This window comes from Oncorhynchus tshawytscha, linkage group LG06 (genome assembly GCF_018296145.1).
Source record: "Oncorhynchus tshawytscha isolate Ot180627B linkage group LG06, Otsh_v2.0, whole genome shotgun sequence".
Classification (NCBI taxonomy): domain Eukaryota; kingdom Metazoa; phylum Chordata; class Actinopteri; order Salmoniformes; family Salmonidae; genus Oncorhynchus; species Oncorhynchus tshawytscha.
Window position 1 is genome coordinate 58101423 of NC_056434.1, and position 27256 is coordinate 58128678.

Here is a 27256-nt window from a genome sequence, read left to right on the forward strand (position 1 = left end):
GATTGAGGCGGAGTACCAGCTTGTGATAGAGGAAGCTTAATGAAGAGCTGGGCTGGAGCAGAGCCTGTACACCCTGTAGCTACACCTACCCGTGTCTGATGTTGTTTCTACTGAGAACTCTCCCAGGAGATAGAAGAGCCAATTGTTTGTCAGGATCCCACTGGGCAAAAACTGGTTGAATCAAAGTTGTTTACACATAATTTCAACCCCACCCAAAAAATCTGTGATGTGTTGGAAAACTGATTGGATATGCAAAAAGTCATCAACATAACGGCAATTCATTTTTTTTTTTTTTACCCAACTTTTAACCTACAGTAAATCTGACGACGTGGTGACTTATTTGTGGATTTCACGTTGAATTCACATTAGTTGACAACTTTACCAAGTAAATCCAAACTAGACGTTGAACTGACTTCTGTTCCCAGTGGGTTGCTAGGACAATCCAGGAGTAACCTCTTCCTGTGCTCCATCAGCATGGTCACCCCACCTAGGTGGTCCGTTACGACACACACGCACGCACACACACACACACCCAAACAGGGAGTGTAATAAATAACCATACACACAATCCTTCACACACAACACAGAAGTAAGCACATAATACACACACACACACACACTCACTCACTCTCACATAGGGGACCAGGGTCAGAAGTTCAGGGACACAGAAAGGGTTCTTGCTGTATATGAATAATGCATGGGGGATGTAAGTGACCCTCTGCCCGAACAGACAAGCGCACACACACACTGCCCTGACCCTTAATGCTTCAACCACCCTACCCCCACACTTCTCCAGATATGTACAGTAAATCATCCATAGCATAAGACAAAGAGGATTTGGTCAAATTACATTGTAGAACAACACAATAAAGCCTCACAATCCGTCGGTACAAAGGGGTTTTATTACTATAGAAATCATTCTACATGTGCAAAACATTATACACATGTTCTGTGTGCAGCTAAAACAGATTCCATACAACACATACATTCACCTTAGTGGACTGCCTCGCTTAAAATCAGACCCTTACTTTAAATGATCACCATCGCCATCCTCATTATGATCACCATTAAAATCATCATCATTATCATCTTCATCATATGCAATAGATTAAGTCAGACTGTGCGGTCAGCAGTTAGTAACAGCAGCCTTTCCCAAACGTCTGTGTAGTGTGTGACCCTCCTACAGCTCGTGGAATGTGGGGCCCACACCTGTATCATACAAAGCCAGTGTTTCTGGTCTTTATATTACCATTAGCTAACAGAAATGTGTTCAATCTAAGAAAGAAGTGGGCAAGCAAACACGTTAGTCTGTTTTCAATGAGTTAACTCTCCTATAGTATATAGACCATTGATTATATGTATTATTTGGCATTGGGTCATTGACTGATGAGCATCAGCATCCAAATGTTAGTCACCACCACCACAATTCACCTTTAACCTCAAGGCCATTGGTTCAAACCTCACCTCAACTGTCCCCCTGCATTACTATAGTAGTGTAATATTCAGTCAGTGATCATATGTGCGGTGTCTGAGGTCCCTGGTTCAAGCCCTGCTCCAGCTGACCCCCAACTGTATTGCTTCTGTAGTGTCACACACTCACTCGTCCACTCCTCCACACCGACAAGGTTCTCCACTTCTGGCAGTCTTTGGCCATCTTCTCCACTGTGCCCCAGCTCTGCTGATGTTAATGGAGCTCAGTCTCTCTTCTCCACCATAATCTCCTGGGCCTTCAATGAATAACAGTAGTGTAATGTTCAGTTCGTGATCATAGGAGCGGTGTCCGAGGTGGTCTCTGGTTCAAAGTCATGGTACTCCTCCATTTCTGTCTCCTCTGTAGCACTGTTCTGGAAATGCACATGTCTATTCTTCTCTTTCCTCACTCGCTCTAGCTCTGACCCTGGCTGCTCCATCTCTACCTCCAGCATGGCCTGGCTGCTCTCTCCTCTCTCCCCCACTCCCAAGCCACTCTCCCTGGGTACGAAGGCCAGCCCTGCCCCTCTCCTGCCCATCGCCATGTGGAGGAAAGAGAAGGTATGTTCTGTCCCTCCTCTCTCAGACACACACACAGACGTTATCCCTACATTGTCCTCCAGGTCTTTAGGGGACACTGTTTCGGTATTTTTGCTGAGGATGAAGTTGAAGAAGGCTGTGACCAGGAGCATGATGCCTGGAATCATAGGGGAGAACTTTTCAAACTGAAGAAATACAATACATTTAAACATCAGATGTTGTTTTGAATTTAAACTGAATCTAAAAGACATGTTGGGTGAGTATCAATGTTTGTGAATTACATCAACCTTCTTAAATGTAATAATAGTGTGTAGTAGTACCTGGTAACAATAGTGATGGTTAGGTAAGGATAATGCCATGGTTAGGTAATGTTGTTACCTGGTAGAGTGGTGTTACCTGGTATAACAGCATGCCACACTAACACAGGGTGAAGGAAACACACCACTGACATCATGGAGTAGTAGAGGAACTTCTGAAAGCCTCCAAGACGAGCCATCTTTCCCCACAACACAAACACACGCCACCCTGGGGGGAAACTAGAGAGAGGAGAGGGGGGGGGGGCAGGGGACAGTATTATGTTTAAGTTTTTTTTGTTCACTTCACTTCTGAAAGAAATAGCCACACATTTGCTATGATGACAAAGGACAAATTGCATCCTATTCCCTATACAACACTCTCGCCCTTTGGCTCCCATAGTAGTGCACCATACAGAGAATAATGTACAATTTTGGATGCACACTTAGACAAAGCCTTAGTTGGAGATTGTGGGTAGTGTACTCACGGCAGACACATCTGCAGGAGGGCATCTAGGAAGTAGGCTACCTCAAACACCATCATACCTGCCCCAGACACCCTAAGGGTTTCAACACACAAACAGATCAAAGAACAGACCAAGAACAAAACAGATGCTAGTGATCAGACAACTACGGACCAGAATAAGGGACAATGTCATACAGAGTACAACCCATGACATTTCCTATCAGAAGACTCGGTCTCCACTGTTGATAAATGTAATAAACAGTCTTGCATTTCTCTACTCCTCAGGGAGATGTTTTCCTGTGCTGTGCAGTGCGTGTTGCTTCATGGGAGTTTAGCCATGGGTCACAGACATAATGCAAAGTAGGACAGTGACCCAGGTCACTTGCCTCTCCTCCTGCTTGCCCCGCTCTTCCTGTACTGCCTCCCCCACCCTAGACCACCCCTCCCCTAGCCAACCTCCTCTTTTTCCATTATGAGTGCAGATTGACCTGAAACACACATTCTTTCTTTTATTAAAGTTGTGTTTGTGTGTGTGTGTGTGTGTGTGTGTGTAGGGGGGTGTCTAGAGGGACTCCTGTGTGACTTATGGGGAACTGTATGTACCAACAGTAACCTATCCAAGTGAAGCAGGAAGTTTTTATATAGAGTTTAGCAGTGATTGTTTCTATCCAATGAGAGTACTCACAGCAGGTAGATGGCCAGACTGTGGAACTTCCCCTGTCGTAACGTATCCACTCCTACAACACAAAGCACTGGAGACAGCAGAAGGGCAGGTTACACATGAACACACACACACACACACACACACACACACACACACACACACACACACACACACACACACACACACACACACACACACACACACACACACACACACACACACACACACACACACACACACACACACACTTCACATTTAGCATTTAAACAAAATAGTGATGATGATTTAGATGAAATTGATAGTAAATTAACTACTGAATTAAGTACTTTATTCCAAATGAACTCTAGGCCTAATTGTCCAACAGGTTATTTGTACATGTAGTGGCCACTAGATGTCAGAATTACCACATGGCTGTCTTTCCTAAATACACTATATATGCAAAAGTATGTGGACACTCCTTCAAATTAGTGGATCTGGCTAGTTCAGCCACACCTGTTACTGACAGGTGTATAAATTCGAGCTCACAGCCATGGAATCATTGGCAAACATTGGCAGTAGAATGGCCTTGCTGAAGAGCTCAGTGACTTTCAACGTGGCACCGTCATAGGATGCCACCTTTCCAATAAGTCAGTTCGTCAAATTTCTGCCCTGCTAGAGCACTTAATTGTAAGTGCTGTTGTTGTGAAGTGGAAATGTCTAGTAGCAACAACAGCTCAGCCATGAAGTGATTGGCCACACGTTTGAAGCGCGTAGCACTTAAAAATCGATTGCAACACTCACTACCGAGTTCCAAACTGCCTCTGGAAGCAACGTCAGCACAAGAACTGTTTGTCTGGAGCTTCATGAAATGGGTTTCCGTGGTCGAGCAGCAGCACACAAGCCTAAGATCACCATGTGCAATGCCAAGCGTCGGCTGCATTGGTGTAAAGCTTGCCGCTATTGAACTCTGGAGCAGTGGAAACGCGTTCTCTGGAGTGATGAATCACGCTTCAACATCTGACAGTCCAACCAACGAATCTGGGTTTGGCATATGCCAGGAGAACGCGCCATGCCCCAATGCATAATGCCAAATGTAAAGTTTGGAGGAATAATGGTCTGGGTCTGTTTTTCATGGTTTGGGCTTGGCCCCTTAGTTCCAGTGAAGGGAAATGTTAATGCTACAGCATACAATTACATTCTAGATGGCTCTGTGCTTCCAAATTTGTGGCAACAGTTTGGGAAGGCCCTTTCCTGTTTCAGCATGACAATGCCCCCGTGCACAAAGAGGGGTCCATGACGCCTCCCAAGTGGCGCAGTGATCTAAGGCCACTAGAGATCCTGGTTGGAGTCCAGGCTCTGTCGCAGTTGACCGGGAGACCCATGGGGCGGCACACCATTGCCTCAGTCTCCCCCTCATCTTTCCAACACTGTACTATCTCTTCAGTAAGGCTTTTACAAAATACAAAAGGAGTGGTACAGCCCAACTCCTTGAAAAATGTATTCAAATAAATATCTGCAGTGAAGTAGGTACCACTGCAGTATGTCTACATTACATTCAAGAAAGTGAAGCGAGAGTGAGTCAACTGTTTGTGGGTTGCTTGTTAAGGATAGACTAAATTTCTTTAAATGGTTTAAATTTTAAAATTTAAATTTAAATTTAAATTTTAAAATTTTAAATAAATTTTAAATACATTTTAAATTTGTGTGTGTGTGCATACATGTATGCTTGTGTGTGTGTATGTGCGTGTGTGTGTGTGTGTGTGTGTGTGTGTGAGTAAGGTGACAGGGTTGAAACGGTGGTCACTACTGACATGTGGAAGTCATTGGTCAAATCTGTTTACCAGAAATGCGGTGCTGGAATCTGCACCAAGGGAATATGTCTAGATCAGGGGACCGAGGCTAAATGGTTAGTAGGACTTTATGGAGTGTTTGGAGAATTAACGCTGCCTGTAGACTAGACCTAGTGGAAAATGACATGCTTCTCAAAGGGACGGTGTAGATCTAAAAAGTAAGTGTATGTGTGTCAGCATATGGTCAAATTAGCCAATAAGACAGTAAGAGATGAGTTCTGTGTGATGTGAGACTAGACACTTACCACCCAGCTCAGACATATAGATGTCCCATGTATATTACACTGTAAATACCAGACCTTTAAATGGATATAGCAGGAGGTAGAGAGTGTACTGTAGCTGAAACAAAGCAGTATGTGATTCATGCTATGATATAGTATGAGAGTAGACTGAGGGAGCTCTGTGTCTCCGTAGCCCTCTAGGAGCACTAAAACACAGTTATATATGATACAATACAGTACATATTAGTCTAGACCATTTAGCCTGCTGTTCTCACTAGAGAACAAGAGGAGATAAGCCTTAAGGTTCATGATTAATCCTCTACACTCACTCACTCACTCACTCACTCACTCACTCACTCACTCACTCACTCACTCACTCACTCACCACTCACTCACTCACTCACTCACTCACTCACTCACTCACTCACTCACTCACTCACTCACTCACTCACTCACTCACAACCTCTGTGATAGATGACAAAATTCGTTTCACAGCTCCATTTTAAAGTCCAGGCCTACAGTCTGTCTCCTACCTGATGTTGTGTAAATGAGAAAGAGATAGTGTGTGTGTCCAGTCAATTACAGTCCTGCGGTCTCCTACCTGCTGATGTAGAAATACCCAGAATCCTGCAGGCAACCTCTACCACGACCCACCAGGCTGTCACCACGCTGCCCATCGCGCAAACACTTCTCTCCTCTTTTACAACTCTTCTTTCTTCCTTCTCTAATCCACCTCTCTCCAGTTCAAACGTCAGTCTGTGGGTTCTATTGGAGCCTATATTAATGTGACATTTTGCAGTACAATCTCACAGGTGAGCTTTAGTAGCTACAGATGCACTATGCAATTTCAGCTCCAGGGGTTACAGTGGCAACAGAGGCAGCATCCACACAGCTCCATGGGGCTCAGTCTTTTTGAGCCTCTCAGTGAGTGGCTGGGTACTAATCGGTCTAAAGCAGCGTTGAAACACACACACAAATACCCAAGCTTGTGCACACGCGCACGCACACAGGCACGCACGCACGCACGCACACACACACACACACACACACACACACACACACACACACACACACACACACACACACACACACACACACACACACACACACACACACACACACTTAGTCGGTTTATACAGCATTCCACACACACAAGGTGAGTGTGGCCGGTCGGATCATGGTTGTGTGTGTATCGGGTGTTTGTGTGTGAGCGCTACAGGTTGGTGAAGGGTGTTTGTGCCAGAGTGTTCTTTCTGATGGCTGGTTAAAGATTACCTGGTTTGTGAATGACATTAAAAATAATGCTGTGGCTGGATTGCCCTTCCCAGAGGTGGTCATAAACACAGACACACACACGCGCACGTACGTAAACGCCACACATGCAGGCAAAGACACTCACACACTGAGGTCAACGACCTTCAGAAGATAAGCATCCTAGCTCCCTTCACCAGCAGCATACCACTCTGCAGCCCACTGATGGCTTGCCTTGGGAGCTCGACAGGGTTGGTCCTGATCAGTCCCTGGATGGGAGACCAAATGCTGCTGGATGTGGTGTTGGTGTGCCAGTAGGGGGCACTCTTCCCCCTGGTCTAAAGTGATGCCCCAGGGCAGTGAAGTGCACATACGTAGCTGATGTTACTGGAATTCTTTTACCGCACTTTGCATCCGCACAGCTCTCCCAGTAAATGTGTTTTTGTAAAATATTCAGTGTAAATTGTTAAAAGCAGTCCTTATGCATAGAGTTGTATGGTTTGTTCAACTTTGAAATGAATGGTTTTTGTATGGCATACGTTTTAGGGAAAGAGAAAGGGGGATACCTTCCGCATTTAACCCAACCCCTCTGAATCAGAAAGGTATGGGGGGCTGCCTTAATCGACATCCAAGTCTTCGGCGTCCGGGGAACAGTGGGTCTTGCTCGGTGACAGAACTTTAAGTGGAATTGCCCCTTGTCTCTTTTTCTATCCATGGGAATACTTGGGAACAGATTTTCTAAATAACATTTTAGCTGAATTCCTGGTTATTTTACAGTCTTTTTTTTTTTAAGCAAAAAAAATCAATAGTGGCACGGTTTTGGCCCACGGGCTGCCTGCTGCCGACTCCTGCCCTAGATGTTTAGAACATACCCTAGATGTTTGTAAAATGGCCTAGCTGTTTAAGCCCTGAGGAACTTTAAGAGTGTGGAAATGCTGTGAAGAGTGGAAAACATGCTGCCGCCGCCAACAAAGAACCCCTTGATCAGCGGTGACACACACGCTTACACACACACATACTGTAAGCTGGCACACACACTGAGTACCGGACCTGTGTTAGTCCTATTGGCAGAAACACAGACAGAGCTGGACCTCAGATTGACTCCTGTTGTGGGTTCAAGTATGTAAATCACATTATACACACACACACACACACACACACAAAACTCACTCACAAAGGCACCTTTGTTTCCCACTCCAAGTCCACTTGTTTCCAGCTTAACAGCCAGGTTATTTGTGTGTGTTTATCCTACTGTGATGCAAGCTTCTAGCAATAATCAACTGTTTCAATCCAAATCAAACACAACACTCTGTGAATCTGGGAAACTACGGAGGCTAACTGCTGCTGGAGAGACTAAGTTTGTCCAGAAATGTTAATCAGAAAGAACACAAAATGTGTAGAATAATATGTAGGACTATTAAAAGGGAGCAGTTTAAGTGGAGCATGAAGACCTGGGGTTAAATAGCAGAATTTATGAGAGTGTTTTTCTCTGTTTAAGAGTTTTATATTTGTTTTGTCTCGTGGGTTTCATAACCACGTCTTTATAACAATTCAATAATGATGAGACTCTGCGGCACAACCCCAATACATCGCAAAAGTATTCTCTGTGACCTAGGACCCAGATGACCATGGTCTGCAGCTGCAACTAGAAGATACTGAACTGAACCACAGCAAATGTTGTAGAAACGGCCACAATCATATGTCCTAGAAACAATGCCGTTGTCTTATAGTTCTATTAAGTAGAGTTAGGTCATTGAAGCGCACGTTATGCTGCAAAACATGAACAATTTTCAGCTTTATATTTTTTCTCGTTGCTGCAACTACCCAATAGGCTGGGGAGGCAAAGGTGGAGTCATGCGTCCTTTGAAACATGACCTGCCAAACCTCGCTTCTTAACACCCGCACGCTTAACCCGGAAGCCAGTGCACCAATGTGTCTGAGGAAACACTGTTCACCTGACAACTAAGGTCAGCCTGCAGGCACCCGGCCCAAGGAGTCACTAGAGCGTAATGAGCCAAGTAAAGCCCCTCTGGCCAAACTCTCCCTTAACCCGGACGACGCTGGTCCAATTGTGCTCCGCCTTATGGGACTCCCGATCACGGCCAGTTGTCATAAAGCCCGGGATCAAACCCGGGTCTGTAGTGAGACCTCTAGCACTGCGATGCAGTGCCTTAGATCACTGCGCCACTCGGGAGGCCCAGCTTTGTATGTTTTATCATAACCTTAGACCACAACCACCCACACTAGCCTGTAAGGAGGTCTGGTCTGGGACGTGATGCTCTAAAACCTCTAGTCTCTCGTCTGCCTCGCCACCCTCCTCAGATGAGAGTGATATAGGGCATACGTGTTTACATCCACATGTACAGGAAATCACAGAAAAGACCACCCACTTATAATGCCCACATTTGAATGAAATGGCCTTACCACATTAACAAACAATGAACACCACAACAACAAACAGTAAACATCACATTGCAGATACCGCATAACAAGAATGTCAATGTGTGCCTTCTACCCCTACGTAGCAGTATACCAACAAGACTGGCTGGTGTAATCACTGCACATTTGTTTGGTCTGTCAGTCTCCGATCTCTCCGACACAACAAACTAGGCATAAATAATAAAACACACACATGAAGACACTGTTTTGTGAAACTAAACCGTGATAGCCTGACCAAAATGGGAGGTGTTGTGTGTGCGTGCGTGCATGCTTGTGTATGTGTGTGTGCGTGTATGCCTGAGTTTGTGTGCGTATGTAATAAAACATGTCAGACACTAACCCAGTTGCAGTCCGTTGTTGGGGTGATTAGTGGTCGTTACTCTAAGAACAGAGTATTGCATTACAGTGTACAGGTGGTTGAACAGACAGACTGTCAACTGTTACCGTCACATCCTCTAATCCTCCCTCTGCAATAACAAACGGGGTACTTTTCACTCCACACACTCTCAGGGAATTGGGCAGAGAACACAATAATGGGAACACAAGACAGGTGTAGATAGAGTATGGTGTGGGTGAAAATAACTTAAGCAAGCTGACAGATATCCAGTATACGTGTGAATATAGTGTCACAGTGTAATTACAGTTCAATGTTTTTATTTGGTGAATTGAGCTGTAGACAGAGGATCTGACACATCGACAGGCCCCCCTCACACAATCATGCATGCATGCGACACATACACATACAAACACTGACACACACACATTCCCATATTAGCCAGCACTGAGACATGAGTCCTGGGCCTGTAGTCTACCCACGTGGGCATCTGTTACTCATGAAGAGTTACCCACATGGGCATCTGTTACTCATCTTCCTACAGGGAATACAGCTCTAATGGCGATTACAGTGGCAGTTTTATCTGGTGGTTAAACAATTTTCAGACATGCTCAGCAATTACCCTTGTACAGAAACAGTCAGAGACAAATATAGCAGTGTACTTTTCTAAAGGCTTCACTGAGTGTAAATAGTGGGATTTGTTTCTGAAAAAAGACAAAGTCACAATGATTAATTACATATGAAATATAGCACAAGCTGGTTAAGCTGAATGTATCATATTCCAATGTGTCATTAGCTACACCCGATTGTCATACTGATAGCAGAGGTACAGTGTAGTGGAGTATTCACTACTCTAGAGTGCCACCTTGTGGTGTTAGTACTTCACTACACTAAAGTGTTGTAACACTACAGTAAGGCAGTGTGTAACAGAGACTGATGCAAACGGATGTAAAAGCAGTGGCGTGTATTTATGGATGCCAAAGGAAGCCAGGATTCTCCAAAAGAATGAACAGCAAAAAATGTTTATGTATCTTTCGTCTCTCTGTGTTTCAATTCGCAAGAGACGAACAAAACAGTGCCCCTCTGTCTCTGTATGTATAGCCCAATCTATCTGATGCTGTCTGGTCAAAAAGAGTACAACATTGTTGCCACCTGTAGCATTGAATGCAAGGAATGTCAGAGAGTGTTTGGCCTCCCTTTAAAAAAAAGTATCAAACAATAGCCAATCCGCATTGAGATAAACTGAGTGAGCCAAACATGAATGGTCCTGGCAGACCCCCAAAAAAAGGGGGAAGCCACCAAACACATCACATTAGAAATCAAACGTCATTGACAGAAAACTTTAATTGTTGCATCTCATGTGTCGTTGTCCTCCGGTGGCTAGCTAGCTAGATAAAATTGTCCCTTTCCTAAATTAGCTATGGATAGCAAAATGAACTGAAGCTGGAGACTCATATCTCCCTCACTAACTTTAAGCACCAGCTGTCATAGCAGCTCACAGATCAATGCACCTGTACATAGCCCAGCTGTAAATACCCCATCCAACTACCTCATCCCCATACTGTTATTTATTTTATTTATTTTTGCTCCTTTGCACCCCAGTATCTCTACTTGCGCACTCATCTTCTGCACATCTATCATTTCAGTGTTTAGTAGCTATATTGTAATTATTTTGCCACTATGGCCTATTTATTGCCTTTACCTCCCTCATCTTACCTCATTTGCACACACTGTATATCGACTTTTTCTATTGTATTATTGACTGTATGTTTGTTTATTCATGTGTAACTCTGTGTTGTTGTTTGTGTCGCGTTTGTGTTGCTTTATCTTGGTCAGGTCGCAGTTGTAAATGAGAACTTGTTCTCAACTAGCCTACCTGGTTAAATAAAGGTGAAATGAAAAATAAAAAAAATAAATAGAGATAGGAATTTGGACTTGTGGTTTTACTTAATTCTGGCCACTGATGGCCAATGATTTTAACGTTGATTCTGATCCAACCATAAACTCATACATTGTGCCTCTTGCCTGAGATATTGAATGTTCAGTATGTAGCTGGATGTAGTAGGCTAACTAATGTTAACTGCTGGCTCATCGTTGCCCATGAAAGGAAGTTAGGCTAGCAAGCAAGCATTTTAGCCAGGTAGCATAGGACAACAAAAAACAAAAGCGTGCATGACAGTCATAGACCGTTTAGGCAACATACAAGAGGAGGATGGCATTGGTGTTTCTCTACAAGTAGGGTGAGTCAACATGTTTCTTCTACTTGCATGCTAACGCACATGCATGCACGCATGCACACACACACACACACACACACACACACACACACACACACACACACACACACACACACACACACACACACACACACACACACACACACACACACACACACACACACAAATAAAGTCGCATGGACGGCCAAATCAGATTAAGATTACGTTGATTGGACTAAATACATTTTTTTTGGTATATTTTAGTTGTCACTGTATTAGATTAAGCATAGGTGATTAAATGCTGTTGAAATGGTCCAGGAATAGTGGAGGCAGTGCCTGTTTTCTTTGCAACTCGCTGTAATTCTCCATGGTTCTAAATCAATAGTTGTTCAGTAGTCAGAAACATTCACTTTCTTGACCATGCTGCCGGTCATTTAACTGTTTGTTACATGCTATATGTTTTGTGGACAGATGTTGCTCTCCGATTTTATGATGGAACAAAGGTGTGGTTGAATTTATTCTGCCACTGTGTCTTATTGTCTCAGCCTTAGGCCTAGATATCACGGCCACAAGGCATATGAACTAACATGTTATAGAGCAAACAACGCAATCATAACAACTGGTAGGTTGTAATATGGCATTCCTTTTCTTGGCTTCCACAGCCATTTTACCCATGCATGTTCTTTGTCTCCTTTCCCTGTCTTTGTATGTCTGTCTGTCTCTGTCTCAGACCCAGTCTGCTTTCTTTACCACAGTCTCTGATGCTAAACATGATCAGGACACTGACCAGACTGTAACATCTGTTAGATAGCAGAATTCTTCCCGTCTGAGTTTCCTAATTTCTTTAACGTGACGAGACCGGTGGCGTCACCAGATGGGGAGAGCCGGGGAGGGCCGGGGAGGGCCGAGGAGGTGCGAGGAGGGGCGGGGAGGGGCGAGGAGGTGCGAGGAGGGACGAGGAGGGACGAGGAGGGGCGGGGAGGGGCGAGGAGGGCCGAGGAGAAGAGGAGAAGAGGACACTATACATGTATGTGTAGAGTGACAGTGGCCAGAGAGTAGGAGAGAAGGAGAGAGGAAGAGAGGGTAACACTTTATTTGGATAGTCCATCTGTAGATGCTCGACAAACTATCTACAGACTATCAGTAAAATGTCGACAGCATGTTGGTTGACTTTCAACAACAAAGTGTTTGTCGTCCATCTGCAGATGTTCTACCAACATTCTGTAGACCATCAGCAGCATTTCAACAGCATATCTTAAGCCTTTCAGGAGTGTCTCAACAGTATATCTCATCATTTTCAACAAAGTAATCTATAGTCCATGTATACAAGCCATCTGTAGACTATCAGCAGCATCTCAACTGCATATCAATTACAATTGAACAGAATATTTGTTATCATTCTAGTAACTATCTGCAGATATGCTTCGGGACTATCCAAATAAAGTTTAAAAAAACAAACATGTTAAGCTTAGCTGATGGACTACAGAATATCTACTTCACATTCAAATACGTGTCAACCGAGGAGCGTGTTTAGTGCATTCATTAACACTGTACTAAACCACGGTAGATGTGCATTGGGACTGAATAAAGTGAACGTTTAATTAGGTGAATATGCAATAATCACTCAACAGATCCAAATGTGCGGCAGTTGTTAGGATGACTGCAATGATCTTTTGACACTGGAGCACCTGGATAAATAAATCAAGTGGGAAACAAACAAACAAACAATGACTCTGATTCAAATCAATTCAAATCCAATTGTATTTGTCACATACACATGTTTAGCAGATGTTATTGCAAGTGTAGCTAAATGCTTGCTCCAACAGTGCAGTGATATCTAATAATTCACAACAATACACACAATACACACAACATAAAAGTAAAATAATGGAATAAGGGAATATATAAAGATGTGGCATAGACTAAAATACAGTAGAATAGAATACAGTACATTCACTACCGTTCAAAAGTTTGGGGTCACTTAGAAATTGTCCTTGTTTTTGAAAGAAAAGCAAAAGTTTTTTCCATTAAAATAACATCAAATTGATCAGAAATACAGTATAGAAATTGTTAGTGTTGTAAACTACTTGTCATGTCTTCCGCCGAAGTTGGTCCCTCTCCTTGTTCGGCGGCTTTCGGCGGTCGAAGTCACCGAACTTTGAGCCATCGCTGATCCTCTTTTCATTTTCCATTGGTTTTGTCTCGTCTTCCATCGCACCTGGTTCCAATCCCATCAATTACATGTTGTGTATTTAACCCTCCGTTCCCCCTCATGTCCTTGTCGGTGATTGTTTGTTGTAAGTGCTTGTGCTCGTCTGTCCTGGTGTGCGTTGGGTTATGGACCCATTTATTTTATTAGTCTGTTTTCCAGGGTTTTTGTTTGTTAATGAACTGCACAGTTGGAAACAGTTATTTCTCTCCTGCGTCTGACTTCTCTGCCGCCAGTTCGCACCCCTATTGTAGCTGGATACAGCTGATTTTTAATGGAATATCTACATAGGCGTATAGAGGCCCATTATCAGCAAGCATCACTCCTATGTTCCAATGGCACGTTGTGTTAGCTAATCCAAGTTGATCATTTTAAAAGGCTAATTGATCATTAGAAAACCATTTTGCAATTATGTTAGCACAGCTGAAAACTGTTGTCCTGATTAAAGAAGCAATACAATTGGCCTTCTTTAGACTAGTTGAGTATCTGGAGTATCAGCATTTGTGGGTTCGATTACAGGCTTTTTTCAAAAACAAGGACATTTCTAAGTGACCCCAAACATTTGAACGGTAGTGTACATATGAGATGAGTAATGAAAACATATGTAAACATTATTAAAGTGACTAGTGTTCCATTATTAAAAAGTGGCCTGTGATTTCAAGTCTATGTATATGGGCCAGCAGCTTCTAAGGTGCAGGGTTACGTAACCGGGTGGAAGCCGCCTAGTGATGGCTATTTAAAACCTCTACATTATCGGTGTCCCACCTGCGGGATAGTTGAGCTAACGTAGTCTAATGTGATTAGCATGAGGTCGTAATTAGCAAGAACATTTCCCAGGACATAGACATACAGTGGGGCAAAAAAGTATTTAGTCAGCCACCAATTGTGCAAGTTCTCCACTTGAAAAGATGAGAGAGGCCTGTAATTGTCATCATAGGTACACTTCAACTATGACAGACAAAATGAGACAAAAAAATCCAGAAAATCACATTGTAGGATTTTTAATGAATTTATTTGCAAATTATGGTGGAAAATAAGTATTTGGTCACCTACAAACAAGCTAGATTTCTGGCTCTTACAGACCTGTAACTTCTTCTTTAAGAGGCTCCTCTGTCCTCCACTCGTTAGCTGTATTAATGGCACCTGTTTGAACTTGTTATCAGTATAAAAGACACCTGTCCACAACCTCAAACAGTCACACGCCAAACTCCACTATGGCCAAGACCAAAGAGCTGTCAAAGGACACCAGAAACAAAATTGTAGACCTGCACCAGGCTGGGAAGACTGAATCTGCAATAGGTAAGCAGCTCGGTTTGAAGAAATCAACTGTGGGAGCAATTATTAGGAAATGGAAGACATACAAGACAACTGATAATCTCCCTCGATCTGGGGCTCCACGCAAGATCTCACCCCGTGGGGTCAAAATGATAACAAGAACGGTGAGCAAAAAGTGTGAATGACCTGCAGAGAGCTGGGACCAAAGTCAATAACACACTATGCCGCAAGGGACTCAAATCCTGCAGTGCCAGACGTGTCCCCCTGCTTAAGCCAGTACATGTCCAGGCCCGTCTGAAGTTTGCTGGAGAGCATTTGGATGATCCAAAAGAAGTTTGGGAGAATGTCATATGGTCAGATGAAACCAAAATATAACTTTTTGGTAAAAACTCAACTCGTCGTGTTTGGAGGACAAAGAATGCTGAGTTGCATCCAAAGAACACCATACCTACTGTGAAGCATGGGGGTGGAAACAACATGCTTTGGGGCTGTTTTTCTGCAAAGGGACCAGGATGACTGATCCGTGTAAAGGAAAGAATGAATGGGGCCATGTATCGTGAGATTTTGAGTGAAAACCTCCTTCCATCAACAAGGGCATTGACGATGAAACATGGCTGGGTCTTTCAGCATGACAATGATCCCAAACACACCGCCCGGGCAACGAAGGAGTGGCTTCGTAAGAAGCATTTCAAGGTCCTGGAGTGGGCTAGCCAGTCTCCAGATCTCAACCCCATAGAAAATCTTTGGAGGGAGTTGAACGTCCATGTTGCCCAGCAACAGCCCCAAAACATCACTGATCTAGTTGAGATCTGCATGGAGGAATGGGCCAAAATACCAGCAACAGTGTGTGAAAACCTTGTGAAGAATTACAGAAAACGTTTGACCTCTGTCATTGCCAGCAAAGGGAATATAACAAAGTATTGAGGTAAACTTCTGTTATTGACCAAATACTTATTTTCCACCATAATTTTCAAATAAATTCATTAAAAATCCTACAATGTGATTTTCTGGATTTTTTTTCTAATTTTGTTTGTCATAGTTGAAGTGTACCTATGACGAAAATGACAGGCCTCTCTCATCTTTTTAAGTTGGAGAACTTGCACAATTGGTGGCTGACTAAATACTTTTTTGCCCCACTGTATTCTAGCTTCTGGGCCTGAGAATTAGGCAGTTTCATTTGGGTATGTTTTTCATCAAAATACTGCCCCCTAGTCTCAAGAGGTTCATCCCGGTCATCCTACAATCTAAGCTTGATGCTCTCAACCTCACACAATTATCAATGAACCTACCAGGTACAACCCCAAATCCGTGAACACGAAAAACCTCATAGATATAATCCTAATTAACTCTTCATCATATATGCATAGTCACTTTAACCATATCTACATGTACATACTACCTCAATCAGCCTGACTAACCGGTGTCTGTATGTAGCCTCGCTACTGTATATAGCCTGTCTTTTTACTGTTTTATTTCTTTACCTACCTATTGTTCACCTATACCTTTTTTGCACTTATTAGTTAGAGCCTGTAAGTAAGCATGTCACTGTAAGGTTGTATCCAGGTTGAATTCAGCGCACGTGACAAATAAACATTGATTTGATTTATCTTCAGAGCTCGTGCTGCTAGGCGACCTAAACTGGGACTTGCTTAATACCCCGGGCCATCCTACAATCTAAGCTTGATGCCCTCAATCTCACACAAATGATCAATGAACCTACCAGGTACGACCCCAAATCCATAAACACGGGCATCTTCATAGATATCATCCTAACCAACTTGCCCTCCAAATACACCTCTGCTGTCTTTAACCAAGATCTTAGCGATCATTGCCTGCATTGCCTGGATAGATTGTAAACTCTCCTTCCAGACTCACATTAAGCATCTCCAATCCAAAATTAAATCTAGAATCGGCTTTCTGTTTTGCAACAAAGCATCCTTCAATCACACTGCCAAACATACCCTTGTAAAACTGACTATCCTACCAATCCTCGACTTCGGCGATGTCATTTACAAAATAGCCTCCAACACTCTACTCAACAAATTGGATGCAGTCTATCACAGTGCCATCCGTTTTGTCACCAAAGCCCCATATACTACACAACCACTGCGACCTGTATGCTCTCGTTGGCTGGCCCTTGCTTCATACTCGTTGCCAAACCTACTGGCTCCAGGTCATTTACAAGTCTTTGCTACGTAAAACCCTGCCTTATCTCAGTTCGCTGGTCACCATAGCAGCACCCACCTGCAGCACACGCTCCAGCAGGTACATTTCACTGGTCACCCCCAAAGCCAATTCCTACTTTGGCCGCCTCTCCTTCCAGTTAGTTCTCTGCTGCCAATGACTGGAACGAACTGCAAAAATCGCTGAAGCTGGAGACTCTTATCTCCCTCACTGTCAGAGCAGCTCACAGATCATTGCAGCTGTTCATAGTCCATCTGTAAATAGCCCATCCAACTACCTCATCCCAATACTGTATTTATTTAGCTCCTTTGCACCCCAGTATCTCTACTTGCGCATTCATCTTCTGCACATCTATCACTCCAGTGTTTAATTGCTATATCGGAATTACCTCGCCACTATGGCCTATTTTATTGCCTTACCTCCCTTATCTTACCTCATTTGCACACACTGTATATATACTTATTTTCTTCTACTGTATTATTGACTGCATGTTTGTTTATTCCAAGTATAACTCTGTGTTGTTGTATGTGTCGTACTGCTTTGCTTTATCTTGGCCAGGTCGCAGTTGTAAATGAGAACTTGTTCTCAACTGGCCTACCTGGTTAAATAAAGGTGAAATAAAAAATTTAAAAAATCCACAGATGACACAATCTAAATTGCACTTCACACTACCTTCTCCCTCCCGGACAGGAGAGGAAATAACTAAGTGTGAATGCTGTTCATGGACCTCAGCTCAGCGTTCACACCATAGTCCCCTCCATGCTCATCAACAAGCTGGCAACCCTCGGACTGAACACCACCCTCTGCAACTGGATCCTGGACTTCCTGACGGGCTGGCCCCAGGTGGTGAGGGTAGGCAACAACACCTCTGCCACGCTGTGTTTAGTTCCCTCCTGTACTCCCTGTTTATCCATGACTACGTGGCCATGCATGACTCCAACACCATCATCAAGTTTGCTGACCACACGACCATGGTAGGTCTGATCACTGATGGCGATGAGACAGCCTACATGGAGGTCAGAGACTTAGCAGTGTGGTGCTAGGACAATAATCTCTACCTCAATGCCAGTAACACCAAGGAACTGAACGTGGACTACAGGATAAAGAGGGGAGAGGACTTAACATGATCCGCAAACACCCACACAGTCGTGAAAAGGGCACAACAGTGCCTGAGGAGGCAAAAAAATGTGGTATGGGCCCTCAGATTCTCAAAAAGTTCTACAGCTGCACCATTGAGAGCCTCTTGACTGGCTGCATCATCGCTTGGTATGGCAAATGCACTGCCATCGACTGCAAAGCACTACAGAGGGTGGTGCGGACAGCCCAGTACATCACTGGGGTCAAGGTCCCTGCCATCCAGGACCTCTATATCAGGCGACGTCAGAGTAAGGCCTGAAAAATTGGAAAAGACTCCAGCCACCCTAGCCATAGACTGTTCACTCTGCTACCGTCTGGCAAACAGTACCAAGGCATGGGCTCTTGCTCCAACAGGCACCAAAAGGCTCCGAGACAGCTTCTACCCCCAAGCCAAATACATTGTCTGCTAAATAGTTTATTAAATGGTTACCCAGACTATCTGCACTGACCCTAGCTTGCAGTGACTCTATGCACACTCACAAGACTATATATACTGGCCCTCGCTTCATTCTCGTCGCCAAACCCACTGGCTCCATGTAATCTACAAGACCCTGCTAGGTAAAGTCCCCCCTTATCTCAGCTCGCTGGTCACCATAGCATCTCCCACCTGTAGCACACGCTCCAGCAGGTATATCTCTCTAGTCACCCCCAAAACCAATTCTTCCTTTGGCCGCCTCTCCTTCCAGTTCTCTGCTGCCAATGACTGGAACGAACTACAAAAATCTCTGAAACTGGAAACACTTATCTCCCTCACTAGCTTTAAGCACCAACTGTCAGAGCAGCTCACAGATTACTGCACCTGTACATAGCCCACCTATAATTTAGCCCAAACAACTACCTCTTTCCCAACTGTATTTAATTTTTATTTATTTATTTATTTTGCTCCTTTGCACCCCATTATTTTTATTTCTACTTTGCACATTCTTCCATTGCAAAACTACCATTCCAGTGTTTTACTTGCTATATTGTATTTACTTTGCCACGATGGCCTTTTTTTTGCCTTTACCTCCCTTCTCACCTCATTTGCTCACATTGTATATAGACTTGTTTATACTGTATTATTGACTGTATGTTTGTTTTACTCCATGTGTAACTCTGTCTCGTTGTATCTGTCGAACTGCTTTGCTTTATCTTGGCCAGGTCGCAATTGTAAATGAGAACTTGTTCTCAACTTGCCTACCTGGTTAAATAAAGGTAAAATAAAAAATAAAAAAATAAAATTAAAAGGGCAAACTAAAACAGTATCTGAAGAAGAACATGAAGAAATGCCAGGAAGAATGAGTGCTGTGAAGGGGGTTGGTCAACCGTGCCAGTAATTGATTTAGGCCTGTCCAAAATTGTTTATTTGGGGTATCAGGTTGATTGTGGAGGTCTGCACAAGGCAGAATTTTGTAATTTAGAATAAGAATGCATTGAAATACCAATCTGTCATTAACATAAGTGATGAGAAAAGCAAGGGTCTTAAATTAAAGTGATAGAACCAACGTGAAGCACTAAGGACTCATTCTAAATTTGGATTGGATAATTTATCAATAATTATAATTATGATTTGGAAAGGCAAGGCTTCTAGAGACTTCTAGAGAGCTGTGCCCTAAAAACCCCTTGCTGTCCCCAGTCCACCTGGCCGTGCTGCTGCTCCAGTTTCAACTGTTCTGCCTGCAGCTATGGAACCCTGACCTGTTCACCGGGACGTGCTACCTGTCCCAGAACTGCTGTTTTCAACTCTCTAGAGACAGCAGGAGTGGAGATACTCTCAATGATCGGCTATGAAGAGCCAACTGACATTTACTCCTGAGGTGCTGACTTGCTGCACCATCGACAACTACTGTGATTATTATTATTTGACCATGCTGGTCATTTATGAACATTTGAACATCTTGGCCATGTTCTGTTATAATCTCCACCCGGCACAGCCAGAGGAGGACTGGCCACCCCTCATAGCCTGGTTCCTCTCTAGGTTTCTTCCTAAGTTTTGGCCTTTCTAGGGAGTTTTTCTGAGCCACCGTGCTTCTACACCTGCATTGCTTGCTGTTTGGGGTTTTAGGCTGGCTTTCTGTACAGCACTTTGATATATCAGCTGATGTAAGAAGTGCTATATAAATACATTTGATTTGATTCCATGTTCCATGTTTTTGTGCCTCCGATTGGACGCAGTCTACTGTGCACAAAAGTGTAGGATATACTACTGTGCAACACCCAACACTATTTCTATGAATTATTCTGGATATAATGACACTAAAATACATACAGTTGAAGTCAGAAATGTACATACACTTAGGTTCGAGTCATTAGAACTTGTTTTTCAACTACTCCACAAATTTCTTGTTATCAAACTATAGTTTTGGCAAGTCGGTTAGGACATCCACTTTGTGCATTACAATACATTTTTCAACAATTGTTTACAGACAGATGATTTCTGTCACGCCCTGGTCGAAGTGTTTTGTGTTTATCTTCATGTATTGGGTCAGGCCAGGGTGTGGCATGGGTTTTTGTATGTGGTGTGTATATATTGGGATTGTAGCTAGTGGGGTGATCTAGCAAAGTCTATGGCTGTCTGGAGTGGTTCTCAATCAGAGGCAGGTGTTTATCGTTGTCTCTGATTGGGAACCATATTTAGGCAGCCATATTCTTTGAGTTTGTCGTGGGTGATTGTCCTTAGTGTCCTTGTTCCTGTCTCTGTGTTAGTTTACACTAGTATAGGCTGTTTCGGTTTTCGTTACGTTTTTTTTTTTTTTTTGTAGTGTTCAATATTGATTCGTGTTTTACGTTTGTTCATTAAACATGGATCACAATCTACACGCTGCATTTTGGTCCGACTCTCCTTCACAACTAGAAAACCGTTACAATTTCACTCATATTTCACTGTATCACAATTCCAGTGGGTCAGAAGTTTACCTACACTAAGTTGACTGTGCCTTTAAACAGCTTGGAAAATTCCAGAAAATGATGTCATGACTTTAGAAGCTTCTGATAGGCCAATTGACATCATTTGAGTCAATTGGAGGTGTACCTGTGGATGTATTTCAAGGCCTACCTTCAAACTCAGTGCCTTTATGCTTGACGTCATGGGAAAATCAAAAGAAATCAGCCATGTCTGGTTCATCCCTGGGAGCAATTTCCAAAAGCCTGAACGTACCACGTTCATCTGTACAAACAATAGTACGCAAGTATAAACACCATGGGACCACGCAGCCCTCATACTGTTCTGTCTCCTAGAGATGAATGTACTTTGGTGCGAAAAGTGCAAATCAATCCCAGAACAACAGCAAAGGACCTTGTGAAAAGGTTGGAGGAAACAGGTACAAAAGTATCTATATCCACAGTAAAATGACTCCTATATCAATATAACCTGAAAGGTCGCTCAGTAAGGAAGAAGCCACTGCTCCAAAACTGCCATAAAAAATCCAGACCACAATTTGTAACTGCACATGGGTACAAAGATTGTACTTTTTGGAGAAATGTCCTCTGGTCTGATGAAACAAAATATAACTGTTTGGCCATAATGACCATCATTATGTTTGGAGGAAAAAGGGGGAGGCTTGCAAGCCAAAGAACACCATCCCAGCCGTGAAGTACGGGGGTGGCAGCATCATGTTGTGGGAGGTGCTTTGCTGCAGGAGGGACTGGAGCACTTCACAAAATAGATGTCATCATAAGGTGGGAAATTATGTGGATATATTGAAGCAACATCTCAAGACATCAGTCAGGAAGTTAAGGCTTGGTCGCAAATGGGTCTTCCAAATGGACAATGACTCCAAGCATACTTCCAAAGTTGTGACAAAATGGCTTAATTAAGGACAACAAGGTCAAGGTATTGGAGTGGCCATCACAAAGCCCTGACCTCAATCCTATAGAAAATCTGTGGGCAGAACTGAAAAAGTGTGTGCGAGCAAGGAGGCCTACAAACCTGACTCGGTTACACCAGCTCTGTCAGGAGGAATGGGCCAAAACTCACCCAACTTATTGTGGAAAGCTTGTGGAAGGCTATCCGAAACGTTTGACCCATGTTAAACAATTTAAAGGCAATGCTACCAAATACTAATTGAGTGTATGTAAACTTCTGACCTCCTGGGAATGTGATGAAATAAATAAAAGCTGAAATAAATCATTCTCTCTACTATTATTCTGATATTTCAGATTCTTAAAACAAAGTGGTGATCCTAACTGACCTAAGACAGGGAATTTTAACTAGGATTAAATGTCAGGAATTGTGAAAAACTGAGTTTAAATGTATTTGGCTAATGTTTATGTAAACTTCCAACTTCCGACTATTCACAATATGATCTGGTAATGAAATAACATGACAAATACATTTTGTTTTCTTCATGTTACACATGCTAATTTTAGAAGTATTCTACTTGAACTTCAATTTGGCCTACCTTGAGAATCAGACATATCCTCAATTTGGCCTACCTTGAGAATCAGACATATCCTCAATTTGGCCTACCTTGAGAATCAGACATATCCTCAATTTGGTGCTCGAAAAATCCTTGTAATTTGTGTAGACAATTTATGATTACAATTAAATGCTTGAAGAAGTCCCTGAAAGTCCTTGAATTTGACTTGCCAATCAATGTCTGTATGAACCTGCCTATGTTGTTGTAGTTGTAGTTATGACCAATTTGCATATATTCACCTTTATTCCTCTAAGTAAACATTTGGAACTGTATGAAAATCCTTTTTATTTCTGTTTCTAACTATTTTGCCATTTGTTTCCCCCCCAATGTCACACATTGGTACCATTATTTATAGAAATACCCCAAGGATCCTATAAATGTGCTTTTGGGCTAGGGTCTGTCTGTCATATCTCGTGTAATTCTCCCGTCTTACCTGGTGTCTTGTGTGACAAACTGGTGACTTCTGGAAAATAAACTTTTACAGTCGAAAATGGCCTATGTGGCATCGGTAGTCGTCAAAATGGACTAACAATTTGCAGATCTACATTCCTCTCTATAGTTTTCACTATATTCATTATCCTCTTCTTGTTGTGGTTGTGGTTGACATTGTGCACTCAATGTCCCCTCTTCCTCTCTGTTTGTTGTGCCATTCAGGGACTCCAGAATTCTCTCTGATGTCAAAGGTTATTATTGGCTGTCTTATTGGCTGTTGCTGAGGCTGTTCCTATAGTGACAAAGTCGACCCCAGAGAAGACATCTGTCACACATACAGATGCTGAGGATTAGACTGTAGCTTTAGCATCTACAGCTGTAACTACTGTAGCTACAGCAAGTACTACTCCAGTTGTTCCCACATCTACTGGCCAGAGAGGGATCTGCCGACTTTGATGAGGATGAATTCTGTCCCTCACACCACACCATAGCCATAATGTCTTATTCACTACAGTGTCTTCAGTACATCACCCCAGGTATAGGTCCTGCTCCTGGACTGGGGACATGCCTCCTTCTCTCTGTAATGTTGTAATAGTGGAACATTCGCAGCCTGGGTTACTCAACATGTTTACTTCACATTTCAACATCTGGAAATATCTAAACCCTCTCCCACGCACTCTAAGACCCATCAAATGTTTGTATATCCCTAGCATTTCTGTATCCTCTGCAGGATTGTACTGTGATTTGTGAGGCAATAGAAGAGTGACTCCGCAGATGTACTAACACTCCCCCTTGTGTGTGTGTTTTTTTTCTCTCTCTCTCTCTCTCTCTCTCTCTCTCTCTCTCTCTCTCTCAGGGGTAGGGGACAGTAAAGGAGGTGAGTTCTGACTCCAGGGAAGATTATATGTTTCATATGTTCATCTCATCATGTAGTTCTACTTGCCGTAAAGATATCTCTGGCAAAACTCTTCCACCCCCCTCTCTGCTATTGGTATATCCCATCCTTTACCATGTATGAGCACCTCCGGAACCCAGACCAAACAGATTATTGGCAAAGTGGTGACCTCTTTTCAGAGAAATGATGTCAGAAATTAAATGTAGACTCAGGGATGTGACATCGACGCAGAAAGTAAACAGTATAGTGGGTCAATTTCCCCAACATCTAAGACAGTTGAAGCTACCTACCACACTCTCACAGCGTGAAGTGAATCCGTGCGCATGTGCAGATACTGCATGCAACTGTGTGAGAGCTACGTCTTGAATCTCGCTCATCTCAATATCTGCAGTGCTGCTCGTGACAACGTCATTTCGCTGAGTCTAACTTTAATATTAAATACATATTATATATTTTTATTATGCTCTGTTTTGTCCCTGTGGGGCTATCAAACCCCACAGGGACAAACGGACTGACAGACATTTCCCAGGTGTCTCTCTGATGGTGATGTGTGTGAGTATGGAGTGTTGGGACAGGCCCATCTACCTGTGTCACAGCTGTCAGGAGAGAAGCCCCACCCATATCTTCATGCCTCACCTCACCTCCGCACTCCACTCCCAACGCCCCACGGTCAGAGTGTGTGCGTTTTTGTATAACTTTTTATTCCACCCTTTATGTGGTATGACTGCTTCTAAATGACATCTATGTAATGCTTATGAAGCCGTATGAACGCTTCATAAAGTCTCTATAAATTGTCGTTAGTCGAAAGTGGGAGCCGTATTTCGCTGTGCATCAGATGTACCAGAGTCCGAGCATCTGCCATTCGGCTGGGAGCCAGAGGTGGGCCTGGAGGTCCTGAAAACTCTGGCCTGGGAGGAGGAGAGAGTGAGAGGAGAGAAAGACAAGATACTGAAGTTAAGGAAGGATGGAGTCTCCCTGCTGTCTCCCTGCGTGACCACTCAGGCCATTAACTATCTAATGACTGTCCATCTCATGATGTTGTGATGTTGTTTTTCTAAATACATTTTCTTGTGTACTTTGAAGCTCTTTGAGATTCTTTGAAAAAGACCAAAAATATAAATGCAACATGCAATAATTTCTAAGATTTGATTGATTTATAGGAAATTAGTCAATTTAAATCAATTCATTAGGCCCTAATATATGGATTTCACATGACCGGGAATACAGATATGTATCTGTTGGTCAAAGATACCTTTAAAAAAGGTAGGGGCGTGGATCAGAAAACCAGTTAGTATCTGGTGTGACCACCATTTGCTTTATGCAGCGTGACACATTTCCTTCGCATAGAGTTGATCAGGCTGTTGATTGCGGCCTGTAGAATGTTGCCCCACTCCTCTTCAATGGCTGTGCTAAGTTGCCAGATAGTGGCAAAAACTGGAACACACTGTCATACACTTCGATCCTTGCGACATGGGGCCGTACTGCCAAATTATCTAAAACAACGTTGGAGGCGGCTTATGGTAGAGAAATGAACATTCAATTCTCTGGCAACAGCTCTGGTGGATCGGTAGTAATGATGTGTAATGATCATGCCGTTTCCTCATTTTCTTGATATGCCACACCTGTCAGGTGGTTGAATTGCCTTGGAAAAAGAGAAATGCTCACTAACAGGGATGTAAACCAATTTGTGCACAATATTTGAGAAAAATAAGCTTTTTGTTTGTATGGAACACTTCTGGAATCTTTTATTTCAGCTCGTGAAATAAGGGACCAACACTTTACATGTTGCATTTATATTTTTATTCAGTATAATTTAGAAATCTAAAAAATATTACCTGACTTGGGCTTATTGACTGACTATTAGTGACTGACATAACACAACAACTGCCGATGTGAATACTGATAGTTCCATCCAGAATGCTGCAGACTAATAACACTGATCGTTCGTGGCAATTTCACTCTTAAGTTTTGTGTTACCAGTATGTAGCCAGTCTACATGTGGCAGGCAAAGTCAGGTGACGTGTTGGGCAAGTGTGTGAGCTTCAGTGTGTATGACTGAGAATGTGTGTAGATGTTTTGTGTGTGCATGCGACTGTGTGTCTGTAGACATATTCTCATTAAGATGTGTTTGAGACTCTTCCTAAATTGGAGCCAATTGGAAGCTGGGGATGATTAGGTGGCCATGATGGTATGAGGAACAGATTGGAAATTTAGCCAGGACACCAGGGTTAACACCCCTACTCTTACGATAAGTGCCATGGGATCTTTAGTGACCACAGAGAGTCAGGACACCCGTTTAAACATCCCATCCGAAAGACTGCACCCTACACAGGGCAATGGGTTGCATTCACTCTTCAACGAGGTCCGGAGGGCCGCACTAAAAAAAGGTATTGGATTTCCTTGTCGCCAAAATGTGCAAGAAATGGTCCTCTATCCATAGCTTTTGGATTTTTTTCTATGCTTCCTGTTTTCGTTTCGATGACTGGTTAGCAAGCTGGGTAGAGTGACGAGACGATAAATGCAGGTTCATTATCATTTCTACACAGATTAGATTTGGTTTTAGTCATTTCAATGTTGATTGAGATCATTTTAAATAACAAAAAAAAATGAATCTAACCACCTGCTGACTGGATTGAATGGGCTGTATGTTTGACATCCATGGTCTAGAGAGGCTAGCAGGCTACCCCAACTCTGATGAGCTTTCTCTGGCTAGACATCATGTCTGCCAGTCTAGCACAGCTCAACTTTACAATGACTAGCTTTCACAAACTCAATTCCTGGCTGGATAAGATGGCGTTCTCATTCGACACCAAACATATTCACATTCTACAACTATAAAACACATCGGAAGAGCAGTTTCATGAAAATGGAAAGTTCATATTACAGAGCACAAAAGCAACATCCAAAACTACTCACAAGAAGTTCACAAGAAGTCCCCTGTAGCCAGACACTTCAATGCAGTGGGGACAATTTATATTCCAGGGAAACGAAATTGTACAGACAC

The 27256-nt window shown here is 43.0% G+C and overlaps 1 protein-coding gene across 2 annotated transcripts; it reads right to left on the reverse strand.

Annotated features, from left to right (window-relative positions):
• Positions 1-884: 884 nt before the first annotated feature.
• Positions 885-6404, reverse strand: tmem72 (transmembrane protein 72). 2 transcript variants are annotated; one of them, XM_024425377.1, is made up of 5 exons: positions 6085-6404; positions 3455-3521; positions 2792-2863; positions 2407-2546; positions 885-2167 (listed from the first exon to the last, which is right to left on the reverse strand). In XM_024425377.1, exons 1-5 carry the CDS (start codon positions 6158-6160, stop codon positions 1755-1757), a joined length of 768 nt encoding a protein of 255 aa, XP_024281145.1. In that variant the 5' UTR covers positions 6161-6404; the 3' UTR covers positions 885-1754. The 2 variants fall into 2 exon arrangements, with proteins under 2 accessions (XP_024281145.1, XP_024281144.1); XM_024425376.1 differs by having other exon boundaries at positions 2389-2546.
• Positions 6405-27256: the final 20852 nt, after the last annotated feature.

Excerpts from the sequence above, each read along its gene's own strand:
- tmem72 (XM_024425376.1), bottom strand. The coding sequence starts at position 6,160 with ATGGGCAGCGTGGTGACAGCCTGGTGGGTCGTGGTAGAGGTTGCCTGC. Across the intron at positions 3,522-6,084 it reads GGGTATTTCTACATCAGCAG|TGCTTTGTGTTGTAGGAGTG; the intron begins GTAGGAGACCGC and ends TGCTGTCTCCAG. Across the intron at positions 2,168-2,388 it reads AGGTAACACCACTCTACCAG|GCATCATGCTCCTGGTCACA; the intron begins GTAACAACATTA and ends CTATGATTCCAG.